Raw genomic sequence first — 22,123 nt, 5'->3', positions numbered from 1 at the left:
AAAATTTGGATTTGTTCTCTGGAGCCATGTACATTTTGGTTGGCCAAGAGTCACTCAGTTCGATAACCAGCTCAAGAAAAGAAAATAAACTTTTGTGTCCAGTATTCCCAGAACTCCCTGGGAATCATGAGTGTGATGTGTTTATTTTCTACAGTCCAGACCACATCAGGCCTCCTCAAGGTCCCAGACTCACCTCTTGCCTTGCCACTGTCTGGTCAACCATTCCGGATAAGGGACCAGACTCTATTACGTGTGTCTGTCCCTCAGCACCTTACACATAGCAGGTCTCCATGAACATTTGCTGGCTATCATACAGACTTAAGAACCATGGTTTGGGCTCTTTTCCCAGTCTAGAAGTGACCTATTAATGCACATGGTTCATAAGAAAGTCTTTTTTTTTTTTTTTTTAAGATTTTATTTATTTATTTGACAGAGATCACAAGTAGGCAGAGAGGCAGGCAGAGAGAGAGGAAGGGAAGCAGCCTCCCTGCTGAGCAGAGAGCCCAATGCAGGGCTCAATCCCAGGACCCCAGGATCATGACCTGAGCCAAAGGAAGAGGCCCAACCCATTGAGCCACCCAGGCGCCCCCATAAGAAAGTCTTTTTTAACATTTCCTTGGTGACTGGTGCCTTTCAATAAGCTCTCAGCCAGGAGAAGGATGGGCTTCAGGGGTGCTAACAGATCACTCACTGAGCCTGAAAAGTGGGCAATTCTGGGATGAAGGGAACTAGCAGAGCTGCAAATAACCATCACCTTTTTAAGAAAACGTAAGCCAAAAAGATGAGTGAAATGAATGACAGTGAGGTACTCAACAGAAAGGCAAGAGAGGAAAAGAGGGAAGGAAGATTCCAGAAAAGTGCTTTCTCCAGAGAGGTGGAATACAGTCTGGACCTGGGGATAGAACATGGCAGAGAATCATGTGGGAACCAAGTTGAGGGGTAGAGAGATATGCTCACAGAAGTTGTGGAAGAACCCAAGTTCCCGTGCCAAGCTCCTCATTTCGTCTTCCTCAGCCCGTGTTGGCTGCTGGGCAGGCCGGGTGTAGACACGGCTACATGGCTCAGGAAGTGTCAGCCAGCCGGGCATTTGCAGTGAAACTAGACCCAAGTGTCACCATGCCAAAGGCCAGAGAACTTCAAGAAGGAAACATCCCAGGTGGGGACTCTCCAGTGTTTGCTTAAGGAGAAAAAGGAGGAAGCAAGAAAGATGTAGTTCCGGCCACCCTCCTGATGTCAACATCCTTTCAATTCTGTCTTTGGAGAGAGGTTGTACTAGATCTGCCTACACAGCTCTGAAGACACAGCAGCCCTTTTGTCATTAGAAAACTCTCCTCAGCTGAGAAGTTTCCTGCAGGGGTTGTTCCTTGTAACTTACTCATTTGGCCCTCGCCACACAAAGCAAACTGTAGTCCTTAGCAGACTTGCTCCTTTGATCTCCTCTGGTCCAGGTCTCAAACCCTCAACTCCTTCAAAAGGGAGGATAAAGAGTAGGAAGAAATCATTTAAAAAGTAAAGTATTCCTCTATGGGCACCTGGGTGGCTCAGTGGGTTAAGCCACTGCCTTCGGCTCCGGTCATGATCTCAGGGTCCTGGGATAGAGCCCCGCATTGGGCTCTCTGCTCGGCAGGGAGCCTGTTTTCCCCTCCCTCTCTGCCTGCCTCTCTCCCTACTTGTGATCTCTCTCTCTCTGTCAAATAAATAAATAAATAAAATCTTTAAAAAAAAAAAAAGGTAAATTATTCCTCTAAATATAATTGGATTCCAACTAAAATCCCGCAGGATTTCTTTAGTCTTGAATGTAAAATAATTAAAAATATACCCAGAAGAATAAGTAAAAACGGCCAAGGAAGTTTCCAGAAAGTCATAATGAAGGCACATTGGCCCAACCTGACTGGAAGAATAAGGTGAAGCTGTAGTAATCAGGCCCTACTTCGTAACCCGTCTTCACCCATCATAGGTATTCCAGAACAGATATGGCAAATGGTGGAAACAGACCTGGATGCGGTTCCCGTGGCCCGTGTTTAAGAGGATCGAAGACATTTAGTTGACCAGATTGAGTAGGGCCACATTTTTTAAATCTGTAAGAGGAGAACAGAAGCTTTCAGACTTGATTTGGGAGATGATTGGCCATCTAAAATTAAGTCAAGAAACAAGAGATTAAAGCAGGAAGGTGCATAGGGTCAGAAGAGGCAAGGAGTTCCAAGGAACCCCAAAGTGATTTGCTTGAGGAACAAAAAGCTGCTGTCCATTCTCCCGTTTGCAACAGTTGTGAAAGAAGTACTTAAAGTCAGATGTTCTGAGTTCTCTATGGCTATATAACTACCCCCAAAACTTAGTGGGTTACAGTGCAACAGTGTTCATTTTGTTCACATGTCTACAGTTTAGGCCTACAGTTGACCCACAGGTCAACTCTTGTATTCCTCCATGTCTGGGGCCTCCAGTGGCTAGAGGCTGGGACAGTTGGGGGTTGGTCAGTCTCTCTCCAGGATGCCTCTGTACTTGGCTTGTCTGAGTTTCCACATACCTCAGGAGCCTCAGAACTCCCAGAGACAGTGTTCCAAGAGCACTCAGTAAAAGTTGGAGGCTTCTTACGACCCACCCTGCGAGTCACAAATATTGCTTCGTCCCCATTCCAGCAAAAAGGGCAGCCCAGATTCCAGAAGAGGAGAATTAGACTTTGCTCCTTAGCAGGAAGATTACAGAGAATCTGTAGCTGCCTTAAATCCATAGCAAAAGGAAAAGAAAAAACGTAGTCTCTAGTCTGCCTTTCTAGCAACTTCTTAATTGCGTCTTCCCTCCCTCCTCTACAGCCAAGTCTTTTTAGTCTTTTTTTAACATTTTTGGGGGAAAACAAAACAAAACAAAAACTATCTTTTTTCAGGACCTCTTCATCCTAAAAACATACAGTTAGTAGGGCTCTTACTCATTCATTGCCTTGGAATTGACATGGGCCTAAATTGTCTGTAAGTGATGTCATTAATATTTTTAATAACATATTTTTCCTAATTATAAAAGTAATACATGGTCATTGTAGAAAAATTGGAAAACACAAAAAAAGACACTGAAGAAAAGTAAAATGTCATGCCACTTAATTTGGTTTCCTGTTTCTGGCTTGTTGAAATCTTTTTTGGGTTTTGACTCTATCCATTTCTTTCTTTTTTTTTTTAATTTTTTTTTTTTAGATTTTTAAATTTATTTATTTGACAGAGAGAGATCACAAGTAGGCAGAGAAGCAAGCAGAGAGAGAGAGAGGAGGAAGCAGGCTTCCCGCCGAGCAGAGAGCTGGATGCAGGACTCGATCCCAGGACCCTGAGATCATGACCTGAGCTGAAGGCAGAGGCTTAACCCTCTGAGCCACCCAGGCACCCCAACTCTATCCATTTCTTATCCTCTGTCCCTCCCAGACTACCTCAAAGTCAGTGATAATGGAGACAGGTATAGGACCAGTCCTCTAGATTGATGTTTATAATAATGTCAGTAATAATTACTGAGAGATTACTAGTAATTACTGAAAAACATCAAGCATCTAGAAAAAATGGCATATAGCAGACCCATGAAAACCCAGAACATCAGTTTTCCCAGGAATGACAAAGATTAAAAAACTGAGCTTAGATTATTTTGTTTGTCTGTTTTTCAATATGGAATACTTCACAGTTTTGTATGCCATCCTTGCTCAGAGACCTAATCTCTGTTGTTCCAATTCCAATATATGTGCTGCCAAAGTGAGTACTATAGACGGTTTTGGAAAATGTTTATGAAAAGCAAAACCAAGTTTGCTTAGCTTTATCGGTAGACAACTAGGATATTTCTAGTTCCCCATTCTGAACAGTAATGCTGTAGCAAACATTTTTGTGGGTGTGTCTTTTGGCAGAGAAAACAGAATAAATTTTCTCTAGAATAGATACCTACATGTGGAATTACTTGGTCAAGTTATATTTTTATTTTTTAAAAATATGTTTGCACTTGCCTCCCAGAAGCCTGTACCAATTTATATTCCCATCAGTCAATATAAGAATACCCATTTTGGGGTGCCTGAGTGACTCAGTCAGTTAAGCATCTGATTCTTGATTTCAGGTCAGGTCATGATCTCAGGGTTGTGGGATTGAGCCCAGCATCAGGCTCCATGCTGGGTGTGGAACCTACTTAAGATTCTCTCTCCCTCTCCCTCTGCCGGTTCCCCTTCTCATTCTCTCTCATTCTCTCTCTCCGTCTTTAAAAACAAAAAACAAAAACAGGAATACGCATTTCCCACATCTTCATTAACTCCGTGAATGAAAAACCTTAACTTTTGCCAACTTGATGAACGAAAATAGTTACTATTTTTATTTTCTGGAGAGACCTAACACCTTTCCAACTGTTTCTGACTGTTTCCTCTTCAGTGCATTACTGATTCATTCCTCTGTCAGTTTTCCCGTGGCTTGTTATCTCTTATTTATTATAAGAATATATTCTGGATTTACTGTATATGTATATGTGGTTTACTGTATATGTATATGTATTATTTTTAATTTTGTTATACAGAAATTTAATTTTATGTAATCTGTTTTCTCCATCCTTTTATCCTCTTTGCGTTTTATACCTTACATGGCTTTCATACTCAAGAGTATAAAGCTATTTCATACTCAAGAGTATAAAGCTATTTATCTAGATTCTAATAATGTCTAACTTTGGCTTTTAAATTTAGCCATCTGGAGCTTATCTCTAGACAACTAATGTCTGAGAGAAGGGAAACTTATGATGGGACGCCTATTGTCAGCAGGCCTCGGCTTGGGAACAGTTTCTGCGTCACAGTGTAGAGAGCTGGAGTGGGAGCTGAGCGTGGCAGTCCCACGGAGCTGAGGGAGGCAGCCATCAGTGGCGGCTGAGATAGCAGCTTTCTAGGGCAGAAAGGGGGCATCAGAAAGCAAAAAGCTGTGCAGAGAAGGGTTCCAGGTGGTCTGTGTGTGAGTCACCCTATGTCTACGACTGTGGACTACGCTGTCCATGTGGCCATGGGTGGCCACATGTGGCCATGGGTGGCCAGACTGCTGGATGTTTACCAGATAGCCCAAGATGGGAACAAAGATACTAGAACCAGATGGGTGTAGACATCTACCCAAGGCAAGGCACGAACCCCAAGCCCGTGCGCAGGGAAGGAAATGTGGGCTGCATTCGTTGCAATTTCACACGTCCACTTTCACACGGACCCACTTACATGTGCATATGCTCTATCATGTTTTCCACCAGATCTTCAAAATAAGCTTGGTATTTCCAGGGCACTTCCTGCACGTGCTGAACCTTGGTGAGAAATGAACTTCTTTTGTCCTCTCTGATCTACACATTATTACTCCCCTTCCCGCCCACCCCCCAGACTCACTGGGTCTGTTTCTACAGCTGGGACAGTAAAAATGTCTCAAGAGTCTCAGAGGAGTCCCAAGAACGAGGATATTTAGGTCACGGTGTGTCCAAGACATCAAGTTCCTGCAGCAGTGAAAAAAACTGCATTTTATTTTTTACTATTAAACTGAATTACATTCAGCATACAATTTTAGTTTCAGACATATGACAGAGTGAGTCAACATTTAGATTGTTTGTATGTATTACTAAATGCTCCCCATTGAAGTCTGCCACCATCTATCTCTCCCCAAACCCACTATAATATTGTTGACTATATTCCCTGTGCTGTACTTTTCATCCCCATGAAATATTTATTTGATAAATGGAAGTTTGTACCTCCTTTTTTAAAAAGGATTTTATTTTATTTTTTTTTTTTTTTGAGACAAAGCAAGAGAGCATGAGTAGGGGTGAGGAGCAAGAGGGAGAGGGAGGGACGCCTGGGTGGATCAGTTGGTTAAGCAGCTGCCTTCAGCTCAGGTCATGATCCCAGCGTCCTGGGATCGAGTCCCACATCGGGCTTCTTGCTCTGCAGGGAGCCTGCTTCTCCCTCTGACTCTGCCTTCCACTCTGTCTGCCTGTGCTTGCTCTCGCTTGCTCTCTCTCTGACAAATAAATAAATAAAATCTTTAAAAAAAAAAAAAGAGGGAGAAGCAGGCTCCCTGCTGACTAGAGGGCCCGACTCGGGGCCGGACTCTGGGGTGGTGACCTGACCTGAAGGCAGATGCTTAACTGACTGAGCCACCTGGGCACCCCAGGAGTCTGTAGCTTTTAATCCTCTTAACCTTTGTCCATCTCTCCACCCTTCCCCCAGTGGCCGCCACCAGTTTATTCTTTATATTTCTTAGTTCGTTTCTGGTTTCGTATTTGTTCATACACTTTGTTTTTTTATATTCCACATGTAAGTGAAACTATATAGCACACGTCTTTTCTTTCTGGCTTATCTCACTTAGCATAACACCCTCTGAGCTCTTACATGTCACAAACAGCAAGATTTCATTCTTTTTTACAACCGAGTAATATCTGTGCACGCATGTATCCCATCTTCGTTACCCAGGTCGCTTCCGTAACTTGGTTATTTTAAGTAATGCTTCAATAAGCGTGGGAGGGCATACTTATTTTCAGATTACTGTTTTTATATTCTTTGGCAAATACCCAGAAGTGGAATTACTGGATTATATGGTATTGCTATTCTTAATTTTTTGAGGGACCTCCCTGCTGTTTTTACTAGTGGCTGCACCAGTTTACATTCCCACCAACAGTGCATGAGCGTTCCCTTTTCTCCACATTCTCACCAATGCTTGTTATTTCTTGTCTCTTTGATACTAGGCGTCTGACTGGTGTGAGGTGACAGTCTTGTTGTGGTTTTGGTACGCATTTCCCTGATGATGAGTGATGTGGAGCATCTTTTCACGCGTCTGCCAGCCAATCTGTATGTTTTCATGTCTTTTTGAGAAAATGCCTATTCATTTCCTCTGCCCATTTTTTTTTATTTTAAATTTTTTTGTGTATTTATTTGAGAGAGAGCAGGCAAGAGAGAAAGCACAAACCAAAAAGGGAAGAGCCAGAGGGAGAAGCAGGCTCCCCACTGAGCGGGGAGCCAACAATGCGAGGCTCGATCCCAAGACCCTGAGATCATGACCTGAGCCCAAGGCAGACGCTCAACCGACTGAGCCCCCAGGTGCCCTTTCTGCCCATTTTCTAAATCGGATTGCTTGTTTTTGTTTTGTTTTGTTCTTGAGTTACAGGAGTTCTTTATATACTTTGGATGTTCAGCCTTTGTCATATATGTCATTAGCAAACATAGCAAGTTGCCGTTTCCTTTTGCTGATGATTTCCTTCACTGTGCGAAAACTTTTGAGCTTGATGTAGTCCCAGTGGTTTATTTTTGCTTTTGCAGCCCTTGCCAAAGGAGACAGATCCAAAGAAAATATTGCCAAGACCAATGTTGAAGAATTTACTGCCCATTTTCTTTTTGGAGTTTTAGGGTTTCGAGTCTCATGTTTAGGTCTTTAAGCCATTTTGAGTTTATTGTTGTGTATGGTGCAAGCAAGTGGCGCAGTTTCATTGTTCTGCATGTGGCTGTGCAGTTTTCCCAGCACCATTTACTGAAGATACTGTCCTTTCCTCCTTGTATATATTCTCACCTCCTGTGTGACCCTTCTCATCTCCTAATTGATCATGTAAGCATGGGGTTATTTCTGGGCTCTTTATTCTGTTCCAGTGATCTCTATGTCTGATTTTGTGCCAGTACCATACTGTTTTGATTCCTACAGGTCTGTTGAGTATCTTGAAACCTGGGATTGTGATGCCTCCAACCTTGTTCTTCCTTCTCAAGATTATTGGGCTATTCAGGGTTTCTTGTGGTGCCCTACAAATTTTATGGTTATTGGTTGTATTTCTGTGAAAAGTATTGTTGGTATTTGGATAGGGACTGCCTTGAATCTGTAGATCGTGTTGGGGAGTATGAATATTTTAACAATATCAGTTTTTCCACTTCATGAGCATGGTTGTCGTTTCCATTTATTTGAGTCATCTTCAGTTACTTTCAGTGATGTCATAGTTTTTAGGATACAGGTTTTTTCACTTCCTTGATTAAATTTATTCCTAGTTATTTCTTTTCGATGCGAGTGTAAGTGGGATTGTTTTAATTTCTCTTCCTGCTAGTTCATTATTAGTGTACAGAAATACAACAGATTTCTGAATATTAATTTCGTATGCTGTGACTTTACAGAATTCATTTATCAGTTCTGATGGGTTTTTCGGTGAAGTCTTTCAGGCTTTCTACATATAGTATCATGTCATCTGCAGGTAGTTTGACTTCTTCCTTACCCTTCTGGATGCATTTTCTTTCTTTCTCTTGTCTGGTGGCTGTGGCTAGGACTTTCAGTACTCTGTTGAATAAAAATGGACACCCTTGTCCTGTGCCTGATCTTAGAGGGAAAGCATACAGCTTCTTACCATTTAGTATGATGCTAGCTGTGGGTTTGTCATATATGGCCTTCATTAGGTTGAGGTGGGTCCCTCAAAGCCTGCTTTGTTGAGAGGTTTTATCCTGAATGAACGTTGAGTTTTGTCAGATACTTTTCTGCATTTACTGAGACGATCATATGATCTTTACCCTTCGTTTTGTTTCATGTTCCTTGATTTGCAGATACTGAACCTTCTACTAGTAAATCCTACTTGACTGTGGCAAATGATCCTTTTAAGGTATTGCTGCATAGGGTTTAGTCACATGTTTTTAACTTATTTTTGAAGTGCATTTGACATAGAGTTGGTTTCAGGTATAACACAGAATGTTTGAACAACTCACCATGATCGGTGTAGTTACCGTGTGTCGCCATACAATGTTATTAGAATATTATTGACTGGGTTCCCTGTGCTGTACTTTTCATTTGTGGCACTGACCTATTTTATAATTGGAAATTTGTACCTCTTAATCCCTTTCACCTATTTTTCCCATCCTCCCCACACTCTGTCCTCTGGCCACTACCAGTTCATTCTCTGTATTTAGGAGTCTCTTTCTCTTTTGTTGTTATTCGTTCTGCTTTTCATATTTTTTAAGGTTTTGTTTATGTATGTATCTATTTATTTTAGACAGAGAGAGAAATTGGGGGGGGCAGGGAGAGATGGAGACAATCTCAAGCAGACTCCGTGCTGAGTGTGGAGCCTGACACAGGGCTTGATCTCATGACCCTGAGCCAACCTGCGTTGAAACCAAGAGTCCGACGCTTAACCCACTCAGTCACCCAGACGCCCTTGTTTTGCTTTTTAGATTACACACACACGTGAAATCATATGGCATTTGTCTTTTTCTGGGTTTGCTCATATTTTGTTGAGGATTTTTGCATCTATGTTTATCAGGGATATTGGTTTATAATTTTCTTTTTTGTTGTGTCTTTGGTTTTGGTATCAGGGTAATACTGGCCTCATGAAATGAATTTGGAAGCATTCCTTCCTCTTCAAGTTTTTGGAGTAGTTTTGGAAGAACAGGTATTAATTCTTATTTAAGTGTTTCATAGAGGGGCGACATTAAGTGTTTCACAGCGGGTTAAGCATCCGACTTGGTTTTAGCTCAGGTGGTGAGATTGACACCCCCCCCCCGTTGGCTCTGTGCTCAGCAAAGTCTGGTTAAGAGTCTCTTTCTCCCTCTCCCCCTGCCCCTCCCCCAATCCGTGGGCACACTCTCACTCTAAAATAAATAAGTAACTCTTTTTAAAAAATAAATAAAAATAAACATTTTGTAGAACTTACCTGTGAAGCCATCCTGTCCTGGACTTCTATTTATTGGTAGTTTCTTTCTTTCTTTTTTTTTTTTTTTAATATTACCGATTCAGTTTCATTACTCATAATCAGTCTGTTCAGATTTTCTATTTCTTTCTGACTCAGTTTTGGAAGATAGTATGTTTCTAGGAATTTATCCATTTCCTCTAGTTGTCCAACTTGTTGGCATATAATTTTTCATGGTATTTTTTTATAATTCTTTGTGTTTTGTGGCATTGGTTGTAATTTCTCATTCTTTTCTGATTTTTAGTCCTCTTTTTTCTTGATGCATCTGGCTGAAACTTTATCAATTTTATCTTCTCAAAGAACTGGCTCTTAGGGGCACCTGGGTGGCTCAGTGAGTTAAAGCCTCTGCCTTTGGCTCAGGTCATTATCCCAGGGTCCTGGGATTAAGCCCCACATCAGGCTCTCTGCTCAGCAGGGAGCCTGCTTCCCTTCCTCTCTGTCTGCCTCTCTGCCTACTTGTGATCTTTGTCAAATAAATAAATAAAATCTTAAAAAAAAAAAAAAAAGAATGGCTCAGTTCATTGAGCTTTTCTATTTTTCTAGTCTCTATTTTAGTTATTTCCACTAGAATCGTATTTTCTTTTCTTCTATTAACTTTGGGCTTTGTTTTTTCTCCCTTTTCTAGTTCCTAATTTGACATAATGTTAGATTATTTATTTGAAATTTTTCTTGTTTCCCGAAATAGACCCGTATTGCTATACATTTCCTTTTACAACCCTTTTTGCCACATCCCCCAAATTTTGAACTATTTTGTTTCCTTTTTCCCTTGTTTCCAGATATTTTTGAATTTTCTCTTTGATTTCTTCGTTGAGTCTGTTTCCTATAGCTCTTGGCCTCTCCCAGGTTTAAGTCTCACTGATTTTTAAAGCCAGACATCATGGACGTTCTTCTTACCATAGTGGTGGGGGGCTACCTGATGTGGTCCTTGATCCCCTCACTCCCCACTTGACGTCCTCCCCACTTGTAGGTCACTGCACTGAGGGTTTGGTTCCCACACATGGCTCTGCCCCTCCTGTCCTTCTCCATGTGGCTTTCCTTCCATCTTTTTTTTTTTTTTAAGATTTTATTTATTTATTTGTCAGGGATAGAGGGAGAGAGAGCGAGCGAGCATAGGCAGACAGAGAGGCAGGCAGAGGCAGAGGCAGAGGGAGAAGCAGGCTCCCTGCCAAGCAAGGAGCCCGATGTGGGACTCGATCCCAGGACGCTGGGATCATGACCCGAGCCGAAGGCAGCTGCTTAACCAACTGAGCCACCCAGGCGTCCCGCTTTCCTTCCATCTTTAGCTGGGGAAGAGCTGTTCGGTTGGTTTGGGGGTACTTTGAGAGGGAGGTGCTCTAGGCCTGTCCAAGACAGGAGCTTTGGCCTGTCCGTGGACGAGGTGCACTGAGGATGCTTTCACCCAACTGTCTTTCTAGACTCGACCAGACTACATTTTCTCATCGGTCTCCTGACTTCTTCCCAGAAGCTTTGGGTTTTTTTTTTTCTTTTTTAACTTTTTTCAGACTTTTAAGTTTAGTGCACACAGAGTCAACCCATTCACAGAAATCTAACGGAGGAAGCTAGAGATCCTCAGAAAAGATGAAGTGGTGGGAATGAGGTCAGACAGCTGTAGAATCCAGCTGTGGCCTCCGTGGGGTTGAGCGTGGGACCCATTCCAGCCTGCGTTCTGCAGCTTCTCCCTCCAGGCCCTGGTGTCTCCAGGCAACAAAAGGCAAGTGAAGTGAACCTTCTGGAAGCAAGTGCTGTAGCTTGCTGGGGTTTTGCTTTGCTTTTGTCCCCCTGTGTTATTTACGAGTGCGACCTCTGCATTCACCCTTGTAGAACTTCATTTGTCAGCACTCTCAGCCACTCAAGGGAATATGTTTGGATAGTCACTGAAATTAGGTTAACTTCTCATGTAAATACTATTCTGTGTATTTGCTTTTCTCAAATGTCTTTTGCTGCACTGAAGGCAAAATTCTGTATCTTACAAAATCTTCTTCTGAGCATTCGTAGAAACTTAACGTGTGTTAGAGGTGCTTGGAATGTTACCGTATATATATTTATGTGTATCTGATACCATATACCATATATGTATATATCTGAGACTTCCTTTCCTGGAATTCTTTTCCACTCAGAAATATCGCTAAGGTATTTATATCCCAGAGAAAGTTAGACAATTTGCAACGAGTAAATACCGTTTCCCTTGGGGAAATAATCAGCAAGAAGTTTCTTTTGGTTGTTCCTCTGCTTTTCCCCCCTTGGTAACTCTTACAGGACATAAAATCCAGAAAGTTCGCTGTCTTTTTAAGACAATCCCTTAAGACGATCAATTCATCTTTCCTTTCCACTTTCCTTCTTCCCTTCCTCTCATCTTCCCTCCCTCCCTCCCTTTCTTACTGAGATAGAACATGCAAGCATGCCATTCTGTGAAATTTCACAACATGAAGGTACCCGTGCAGTTAGCATCCCGGTCTTGAAACACAGTATTGCCCGCACCCCCAGAATCCCCTGCCTGCTCCCAGCCCATTCCTAACTCCCAGTTAAGGGTAACAATTATCCCATTCCGTTTTTTTAATTATTATTATTGTCCCATTCAGTTTTATTCAGGAATAGATAACAAAGAAAATAACTGACTATACAGCTTGTAGAATGCTTTGTTGATCATTTTCTGTTTTTGTTCTTAGTTATTCTTTTGATGAGCCCCTCAGAATTCAGCTGAATGGTAATTGAGAAAACGAATATATTAACTAACACCTCTTGGGGGTGTTTGTGTGATTAGGCTCCATTTTCCGCATACACTGCCTCAAAGCGTAGCTTTCCCCCAAACATCTGCTAACTCCTCATTCACTAAGATACATCATACAGCTCCCAAAAATATACCTCAGTGAGCGGTAATGAACCACCTTTATAATAACGATGGTAACAAACCATCCCTGAGATTTGTACAGTGCTTACATCCTCTTACATGAGGTATCAGAAAAGTGTGCATGTTTTCAGTTGTTTGAACAGCTGCGTTGAGTTGGGAATTGTTGATACTCTTGTCGCTCCAATGGAATTAGGATTTCAAATAACATTCAGGGAACTAGAATTGAGCTGTTCCACTTTATCCTAAGAAGGGTGGAGTCTTTATTTGATAGCCTTGGGATGAGTACAGTGCTGCAGATCACTGATCACCGCTGGTTGTCTTCCATCTCTTCCAGTGTCAGAACAACTCAGTCTTAAATGTGGCACCTGTGGGTTACAGGAAAGAGAAGCATTTCCTCACCTGGATGTTGGACTTGATAACCCGCCTAGATTTGGAATTTCCATAATTCCATTTTTTTTTTAAATAGGGCACTTTCTTGTTTAGTGTTGGGTGCGGTCTTGCTGCTGAAATACCAGGGTCTGATGTATAGCGGGCTTCATGTTTCCAGAAAGGCCCGCAATCTGCCATCTGTCCAGAAGCATCCGGGTTCTCTGAGCTCTCTGTTGTGAGTCGTTTAGACTAATTTTTTTCAATAGACTTTATAGTTTCTACCTGTTGCTCATTTATACTTAAAAATCAAAAACTGCTCCTGTGGGGCACCTGGGTGGCTCAGTCGGTTAAGCATCTGCCTTCGGCTCAGGTCATGATCTCTAGGTCCTGGGATTGAGCCCCACATCGTGCGCCCTGCTCAATGGGGAGTCTGCTTTTCCCTCTCCTCCCTCTGTGCTCTCTTACTCTCAGTCTCTCAAATAAATAAATAAAATCTTTAAAATCAGACCTTCTCCTAAGTGACAGTGAAATACCGGGCACTTTCTTGGTTTTGTGAGACGGTGGCCTCGTTACCCACGTTGGGTTTCTCTGGCCTCTCAGAGTGCTTCTGGAGATCGTACAGATGAAGGAAAATGACATTCTGTATCATAAAGAAAAATATAATACAAGAGATAAGCGTGTAAATGTTCTCACATTTTAGGAAATGAAAGATTTCTCAAACCTTAAAAGCTTTAGATGTGAAGTAAATTTGTGACAGACGGTAGGCAGAGGAGGCGGGAGAAAGAAAAAAGGAGGAAGGAAGGAAGGACAGCTAACATGACGTGCTTTGCTGTCAGGCAGACCTGTGATTTGCCCCTGACTCTGGCCCCAGCGATATTTCTTTCTGCTTTGGCTTCCTCATCTGTGAAGTGGATACAGTGCTACTTACCAGGTATTGTCATTCTGAGCATTAAACGAGGAGATGCCCAGCACCAGACACATTGTGAGCCCTCATATCTCAGGGACTTACATCTTGGTCATTCATTGGATGTTTGGCTTTCTACTTAAAATGTGGCCTTTCTGACAAAAACACCACTTCTTAGGGCCTCAGTTTCTTTTGACGACGAAATGGGATGTATGTCGACATTGCCTCTTGGAGGGAACGCTTCCGGGTGTGGCACATGCCCGTCCCATTTTCACAGATGCCCCAGTACCGAGCGTGAGCAATAGCCATCAGCGAGCGGTCCCTGGAAAGAACTTTCCTTCCACCAGGTCACAGGCACCGTGAGAGATGGGCTTGGAGACGGGGTCTCAGATGACCTCTGCGTGCCAAAGTAAGGAAGGGGACTCTGTGTCGACGAGCACTCGGAGGCCTGGTTTTCCAAAGGCTGGCCCACCCTGGCTCCTTGCCCCCACTCCCCAGGGCCAGATGAGCATCTGGTTCTAGTGCCTGAGACTTCGAGTGAACTGGACAGGATGTGCCCCCCTCCCCCACCCCATGTCTTTCCTCTTCTTTTTTAACATGCAGACCTCTTCAGAAAATAGAAAATTACAGTGTTTCCCATTTCCAAAGCAGCATCCAGACCCCATCAGATAGCTCCAGAGTCTCCAGAGAGACTGTCTTGAAGCCAAGAATGCAAATGATCAGCTTACCAGGAGGCCGGGCTGGTGCACGTTCAGCCCGAAAACGGAGACGGGGCATTCTCAGACTTTTATGTAACACGGATGCTTAGCAGCTCTTAAAATCCGGTTGTGCTTGAGTCATGAAAACCGGAACGAAGAGGCATTATTATGGTTGTGTGTTGCCCTCGGCCAGATAGCTTCCCCCAGGTAAATGTAAGCGCAAACAGGCTGGAGAATCTGACTTCCCTGAACGGCGGTGCTTTGTGGGAGAACGTTCTGGGGTCCACCTGGGTCATTCTGGACTCTGGCTAGAAGCCAGGAGAGGTTTGATAGAAAGGGCCACAGGGTGGGGACTTGGCCTGCCGGAGTGTCCGTCATCCAGGTAAACCCGGTGTGTGTGATGCGCAGATGCCACTGCTTCTGGCCTCCGTGTCTTTCCTGTAAAATGAGCCATTTGAACCTACCTCATCGTTAGTGGCCAAGCTAGCTCAGACTAACACAGGGAAAATCTAGATAAAATGCTCAAATGAGATGGCGGGCCATTTGCTTCCAAACCCCTCAGGAACGCGCATGGGAAAACTGTACCATATTTTATTACACATTTCCACCTCCCTGTGTTCTTCAAAGCTTTTTACACACACATAAAAAGTCTCCCTCCCCCTATTCCAATTTACCTTCATGTCATGTTCCTCTTCACCCCTCCTCCTCTAGTCAAGTGCCATCGCTTCTGGGGGTGACATCCTACATCACTCCCCAGATAGTTAGGTTGAGCTGCTGCCGATGGGCGTGTGGTTTGGGCAGTGGAAGTGGGAAGTCACATCCACACATCCACACATCCACATCAGAAAGAGCCACATCTTCACTGTCCACTCACCTCTGCCCACTTTGTTGTCTCCATGGGCTGCCTACCTCTAAAGATTCTGTTTTCCTCATCACTCTGTTCCAAGCATCTGCTGGGGTATCCACCGAATCCAGAGGAGGACTCCGTCTTCCCTTGGGAGGCCTCATAACCCTTGGGTATTTGACATACTAGCAAGGACACTGTTGAGTATGGGGAGGTTTCTTTCTCCCTGAGAAGCCCTTCAAGTTGTGGGAGAAGAGGGTATTAGCAGGAATAAGCTATGAGACCAGCCATCTAGGTGTTTAAGATCTTGTTTTGTCTTGGTCTACCTGTTGTTCACTGGGGTCATACGTCGTGACGATCATGGTGAGGACTCCTCCTTGACCAGATAAATCTGGGCAGTGCTGGGACATGGAAAGCTGATCGAGTGGGTGGATTTGAGAATAAGATGTCTCCAAGCTTTTAATATACCACTGGGCAGGCAGAAATTCCCAGGGTTTGGAGCCCTGAAGGCTTTGCTTCACACAATTCTGTGAGTGGATTTGGGCGACACCAGGCCATTGCTGGTACCAGAATTAAATGGACTTCCTGAAGTCTTGCGTGGTTTCTTATCCGGCCTTCCTGCAAACCTAGAGGTGGATACCCCCTTATTCATAGTCTCCTCCATCCTCTCTGCTGTTGCACAGTTTGGAGATTAATGCTGCTTTTCCTCCCCCCCACAGAACATCGATATCACCAATTTCAGCAGCAGCTGGAGCGATGGTTTGGCCTTCTGTGCTCTCCTCCATACCTACCTGCCTGCCCACATTCCGTATCAGGAGCTGAACAGTCAGGAGAAAGTAAGTCACCTGCCCAGTCACCCCTGGTTATCCTCTAGAACATGTGAGGGGAATTCCTATAATACCATACTTCCCAGTGGGGTGGTGTTCATAGATTCCACATGGAAACTAGGATATTGATACCAGTCAGAGAGAACTCTTGAGCGAATGATGAGGCCATAGGATCCTACCCTCAGTAAATACCTTTCAGTGTCCCTCATGGCCTGGAAAAATGGGTTGAAGACCAGCTTACTGTGACTGCTGAGAAGTTCCTATCACTCGTTTTTTGAGAGAAAGCCCTCATGAAATTTCACCTTCGTGGTTTTAAGACTTTGGCCAGCATTTTTGAAGTCTTTTCCAAAGAACCGGAAGCGCCACCAAAAGGATCTAGCTGCTCAGATGAGCTTAGGAAACTGTATATTATGTCACATTCTCAGAGATTCATGACGCTCGTTAGCACGGTAATGACTTCAAGAAGTCCCGCTGAAAGAAACCTGTGTGACTTTGTTTAACCCTACATTTATCAGATCCATAGACTTTTTTAATACAATTACCTATGACAAGAGTCAACAAGTTTTTAAGGGCCAAATGGTGGACTTCGTGGGTCCAAGGTCTTTGTCACAGCTACTCATCTACCATGGTAGCACCCAAGTGACCCCAGAGAAAACAAATGGGCATGCTGTGTTCCAATAAAACTTTATTTACAAAAACAGGCTGTGAGCCAGGTTTGGTCCACTGGTTGATAATTTGCCAAACCATGACCTAGAACATCCTACAAAATCCTATGCCAGAGAGTGTACTTTGGGAAATGCTGCGGGCCCTGCTCATTCTCTCCACAAATATTTCTTGCCAAACATCATACACAGTAACAAAGACAAAAGTGAACCATGTAGACCTATTCTTTGCTCTTTAAAGTAGAGAGACAGGTCCACAAGTGAGTAAACCTATAACAGGTAATGTTATAAATAAATAAATAAATTGCAGAAGAGCTATAAGAGAAACTTCATGCTGTGGGAGTGAACAGGTTTCCTGATTTTAATTTTTTTTTAATTTATTTATTTGTCAGAGACAAAGGGAGAGAGTGAGCGAGCACAGGTAGACAGAGAGGCAGGCAGAGGCAGAGGGGGAAGCAGGCTCCCTGCCGAGCAAGGAGCGTGATGCAGGACTCGATCCCAGGACCCTGGGATCATGACCTGAGCCGAAGGCAGCTGCTTAACCAACTGAGCCACCCAGGCGTCCCAGGTTTCCTGATTTAGATCACGAAGGCTGAGAAGGCCTCTCTGAGAGGCAGTGCTCTTCAGAACAAATAAGGAGCTAGTAATAGAAAGAGCTTAGGGGAACCTTCCAGAGGAAGGGAGCAGCCTGACAAGGAAAACAGTTGGGGTTGGGGACTTGGAAGAAGGCCCATTGGCCGGAGTGCAGTGAGTGTGGGAGAGAGGCCTGTGATGGTTCTGGGGACCAGCCAGGGCCAGACCCTGCAAGGCTTCCAAAGGTGACTCTGGGAAGAAATCTTCCTCTTGCTCTAACCTCAGTGGGAAGTCACTAAAGGGTTCTAAATGGTAGAGACACACAATTTGTGTTTTTGGAAGATCTCTTTGGCTGTTAAGTGAAAAAAGAGCTGGAAAGAGAATAAATGAGTGAGGCCTGATGTCAGCGTGAGGGCTCAGCATCCCTGATGCCAGCCATTAGCTGCATCCTGGATAGAAAGATTCAGAATAGGTCTTAGATGTAGAATCAGCTGGACTTAGGAACTAGTTAGTTGTGAGGGAGGACAAGAGGAAAGAGAGGTGTGTCTAGCCCAACAGGTCATTTTCCGAGATGGGGAAGGAATAGAAATGCTGGAAGGTTCTGTTTTGATAATCCCACACTGGGATTTAAATAAAGCTCAAGGCATGGTCATGACACTGATGGTGATAATAACAGAGGGATTTAATTTTCTGGAGTGTTTGCCAGGATTCTCCAGAGAAACAGAAGTAATAGGGTGTGTGTGTGTGTGTGTGTGTGTGTGTAAGAAAATTGAGTGCCACAGTTTAGATCTAAAGGCAGTTTGCTGGCAGAAATACCTCTTCTTCAAAGGAGATCAGACTTTTTCTATTTTTGCCTTCAACTGATGGGGTGAGGCCCACCCATGCTATGGCCCATGATGTGCTTCACCCAAAATCTGCCAATTTAAGTATTAATCTCATCTTAAAAATACCTTCATGGAGGGGCACCTGGGTGTCTCAGTGGGTTAAAGCCTCTGCCTTCGGATCGGGTCATGATCCCAAGGACCTGGGATCGAGCCCCACATTGGGCTTTCTGCTCAGCAGGGAGTCTACTTCCCTCTCTCTCTCTCTCTCTCTCTCTCTCCCTGCTGGCTTCTCTGCCTGCTTGTGGTCTCTGTCTGTCAAATAAATAAATAAAATCTTTAAAAAAAAAAATACCTTGGGGCGCCTGGGTGGCTCAGTGGGTTGAGCCGCTGCCTTCGGCTCGGGTCATGGTCTCAGGGTCCTGGGATCGAGTCCCACATTGGGCTCTCTGCTCGGCGGGGAGCCTGCTTCCTCCTCTCTCTCTCTGCCTGCCTCTCTGCCTACTTGTGATCTCTCTCTGTCAAATAAATAAATAAAATCTTAAAAAAAAAATACCTTCATGGAAACATCTAGAATAGTGTTTGGCCAACATCTGGTACCATGACCAAGCCACGCCAACACATAGAATTAACCATCCCAGAGCATATAAAAATCTCAAGACCTAAAATTCTTGTGTGGTGCTTTGTTGGTAGTCCACGAAGCAGACCGCACCAGAGCATTAAACATTTGGAAAACAAAACAAAACAACGGTTGTTTTTAATCATGTTAAGTGGGAGATGTTCTGAAGAATGCAGTGTGCAAGGTCAGGTAGGCCATTGGATTATAAATGCGGAGTTCAGACCAGAGATCAGAGTTGGAGGCAAATTCAGGAGTCATCAGGGCATAGGTAATTGCTGCCTAAGGGAAGCAAAATGATGGAAAAGTGCTCTGTTTGCGCTCCCCAATATGGTAGCTACTAGTTCGTTGGACTGTTAACGAATGTGGCTTTCAATGACTGGAAAGTTGAATGTGTAATCTTAATTACTTTTGATTTAAGTAACCACATGTCAGGTGTATCTACTGTATCCAACAGGGCGGGCAGAGGCAATCTGCCTGGAGATCACCTCCGTCCCAGGTCCTGAGAGAAACCCTAAGGAAAACCTTGTCTATATCCATTCTGCCTCCAGCATTTCCTTTCCGACACTTCTGTAAACAGATGGGGATTTTTTCCCCACACCGGGTGGTTCTGTAACACCAGCTGGGTGTCCTCAAGTGTGACTCAGTTCAAGTGTGACACTGTCCACCTTCACGTCCCACAGGTTAAGGGCTCAGTCCCATGAGACGGCACTCTCCACTTCAGATCCCGGTGACCATGTAGTTGTCACCTTGCTCTGACTGACCAGCTGTAAACCGGAGATTCCGTGATCCCTTCCTTAGGTTTGATTGATTTGCTGGAGTGGCTCACAGAACTCAGAACAGTCTCCTTGCTAGGTCACCGGTTTATTACAAAGGATGTTGAAGGACACTAATGGTCGGCCGGATGAGGGCACCCCAGGGAGAGGTCCAAAATGGTCCCAAGCACAAGAGCTTCTGTCCCCTTGGACCTTGGGGTACAACACTTTCTGAACCCCATCCTTTTGAGCTTAATGGAGGCTTCCTTACACAGGTACAATTGGTTAAACCATTGGCTCTTGGTGATGGAATTCAATGTCAGGTCTATCTCCCCTCCCCAAGGTTGGGGTCAGGGGATATATAAGTTCCAACCCTCTCATCCCATAGCTGGTTCCCCTAGCAGCCAGCCGCCATCCTTAGCTTATCTGGGTTGGGTTTTGTGGAGTTTTGTTTTTTTTTTTTAAGATTTTTTGTTTATTTCACAGAGAGAGAGAGATCACAAGTAGGCAGAAAGGCAGAGAGAAAGGGGGAAGCAGGCTCTTTGCTGAGCAGAGAGCCCAATGCGGGGCTCGATCCCAGGACCCTGGGATTATGACAAAGGCAGAGGCTTTAACCAACTGAGCCACCCAGGCACCCCTATCTGGGGTTTTTCAAAAAATCACGTCTTGAACAGAAACTCAGGTGTGGTTGAAAGAGGTTTGTATGAATAACAGAAGACATCTATTTCAGCTTTGTTGTTCTGAAGCCATTTCTGGAACTGAGGACGAAAACCAAAGATTGTAACAAAAGTTGCCTCTGTGGCTCTTATATGGGAAATGGTAAGGGTTTTAGGAGCCCTGTGCTGGGAACCGTGGACAAAGACCAATGTATATTTCTTGTGATAAATCACAGTATCACAGAGGCATAGAGAGAAGGCTGAGGAACCTTGACTCTTGCTTGTTGTCAAGGGAGAGAGCCACCCAGCCGAGGCAACCAGAGTGGAGAAGCCAGAGAGGAGGAGACAAGCCGGGGCTGTGGGGGCGTCCACGCAGCCTGTGCTTCGAGCCCCTCAAAGGCAGAGCCCACTTCCAGCAGTGACCTCCGTCCGTGTCCCTTCTCTTCGCTCTGCAGCCTCTGCCTTTTCCATATGATGGTATAAAGATAATAGAGGCGGGGCGCCTGGGTGGCTCAGTGGGTTAAAGCCTCTGCCTTTGGCTCAGGTCATGATCCCAGGGCCCTGGGATTGAGCCCCACATCGGGCTCTCTGCTCTACAGGGAGCCTGCTTCCCTCTCTCTCTCTCTGCCTGCCTCTCTGCCTACTTGTGATCTCTGTCAGGTAAATAAATAAAATCTTAAAAAAAAAAAAAAAAACTGAGGCAAGAGAGGGTGTAAAACAATTTGGATACTCAGAGGACCTCACTAAAACTACCGCACACACTCTCTATGATGGGAATCTTCCTGAAGGTGTGCAGTGTTTGTCCGCTCTCGTGCAAGACACACCTGGGCTCTTCGTCCTCAAATCACTCTGGATCTGCTGGAAAATAATGAACCTGAAAGTGTTGGCTTTTCCCGCTTTGAATCACGAGCACTGCCTCCTTGTGAAAGTGCGTTGTCTCGCCGTGGGTGTCTGTGATCCCCAACCGCACAGCCAGCTGCCCACTTGGAGACGTGCAAAAGCCAGACGCCGCCGTCAACTCACTTCCTGTTGTCCTGGTGGTACAGGGCCCCGTGGCCCCTACCCACAGGGTTGTACGTCTTCCCCCTGACAGAGGATGCTGTGATCAGGGACCACCCCTGTCCGATTGTGGAAGACTGTGGGTCTGTGAGATTAATGGCACAGCCCAGGAAGTTCAGAAAGCAGGAGCTGTTCCGTTTCCCCCGGTGCAAGTAATGAAAGCGAGTCAGTTGGACGTCAGTGTCAAGTAGGGAGTTTCTGATAAAACTAACAAGGATGTCTTCGAAGACATGAAAGAGATGGGAGGTTTGGGCATTTTTTTTCTCAACAGAAAGCAGATTTATCTGTCAGCCCATGAAACTTCCACGTTTCTAGTCAGATTCAAGTCTTAGAACGGAGTGTTTTCGTGTCAGTGTCTGAAAAGAAGTTTTTTTTTTTTAAAGATTTGATATATTTATTTGACAGAGAGAGACACAGCGAGAGAGAAAACACAAGCAGGGGGAGTAGGTGAGGGAGAAGCAGGCTTCCTGCTGAGCATCGGGAACCCGATGCGGGGCTCGGGGCTCCATCCCAGCACCTTGGGACCATGGCCCAAGCCGAAGGCAGACCTTTAACGACTGAGCACCACCCCCCAGGCACCCCTGAAACAAAGTTTTAACATGAGAGGAGAAATCTGGACTTGGGATGCTTTCTGCTGTCACTTTTAGGTGAGGTGGTATCCTGCTAGTGGGGCCAGTGGCAGAGAGCTCTATTGGGGGCTTCCGCTCTCCTGCGGCAGGAAGGGCTCTGGCCCGCAGGTTCCGTCCTGGGTACACTCCCTCCTGCTGCCCATAAGTGGCAGCTTTCTCCCCCCGCCCCCGGCCTTCTTGCAGAGGCCTGAGACTGTTG

General features: G+C 44.6%; 1 protein-coding gene across 6 annotated transcripts in view; it reads left to right on the top strand.

Moving 5' to 3' along the window:
- SPECC1 (sperm antigen with calponin homology and coiled-coil domains 1) overlaps window positions 1-22,123 on the top strand; it is a 221,990-nt gene that overhangs the window by 185,511 nt on the left and 14,356 nt on the right. For all 6 annotated transcript variants that reach the window (XR_006608242.1, XM_004779879.3, XM_045085435.1 and 3 more), the window contains one exon: window positions 16,046-16,162. Coding sequence is in view for 5 of the 6 variants with exons in the window: in XM_004779879.3 (XP_004779936.1) it covers window positions 16,046-16,162 (117 nt within the window). In the remaining variant the exon portion in view is untranslated. The remainder of the gene's footprint in view (window positions 1-16,045; window positions 16,163-22,123) is intronic.

The sequence above is a fragment of the Mustela putorius genome, unplaced genomic scaffold (genome assembly GCF_011764305.1).
Source record: "Mustela putorius furo isolate JIRA1106 unplaced genomic scaffold, ASM1176430v1.1 tig00000867_pilon_pilon_pilon, whole genome shotgun sequence".
Taxonomy (NCBI): Eukaryota; Metazoa; Chordata; class Mammalia; order Carnivora; family Mustelidae; genus Mustela; species Mustela putorius.
The sequence above is the reverse complement of the archived record's forward strand: the minus strand, read 5'-3'. Positions and strand labels throughout refer to the sequence as shown.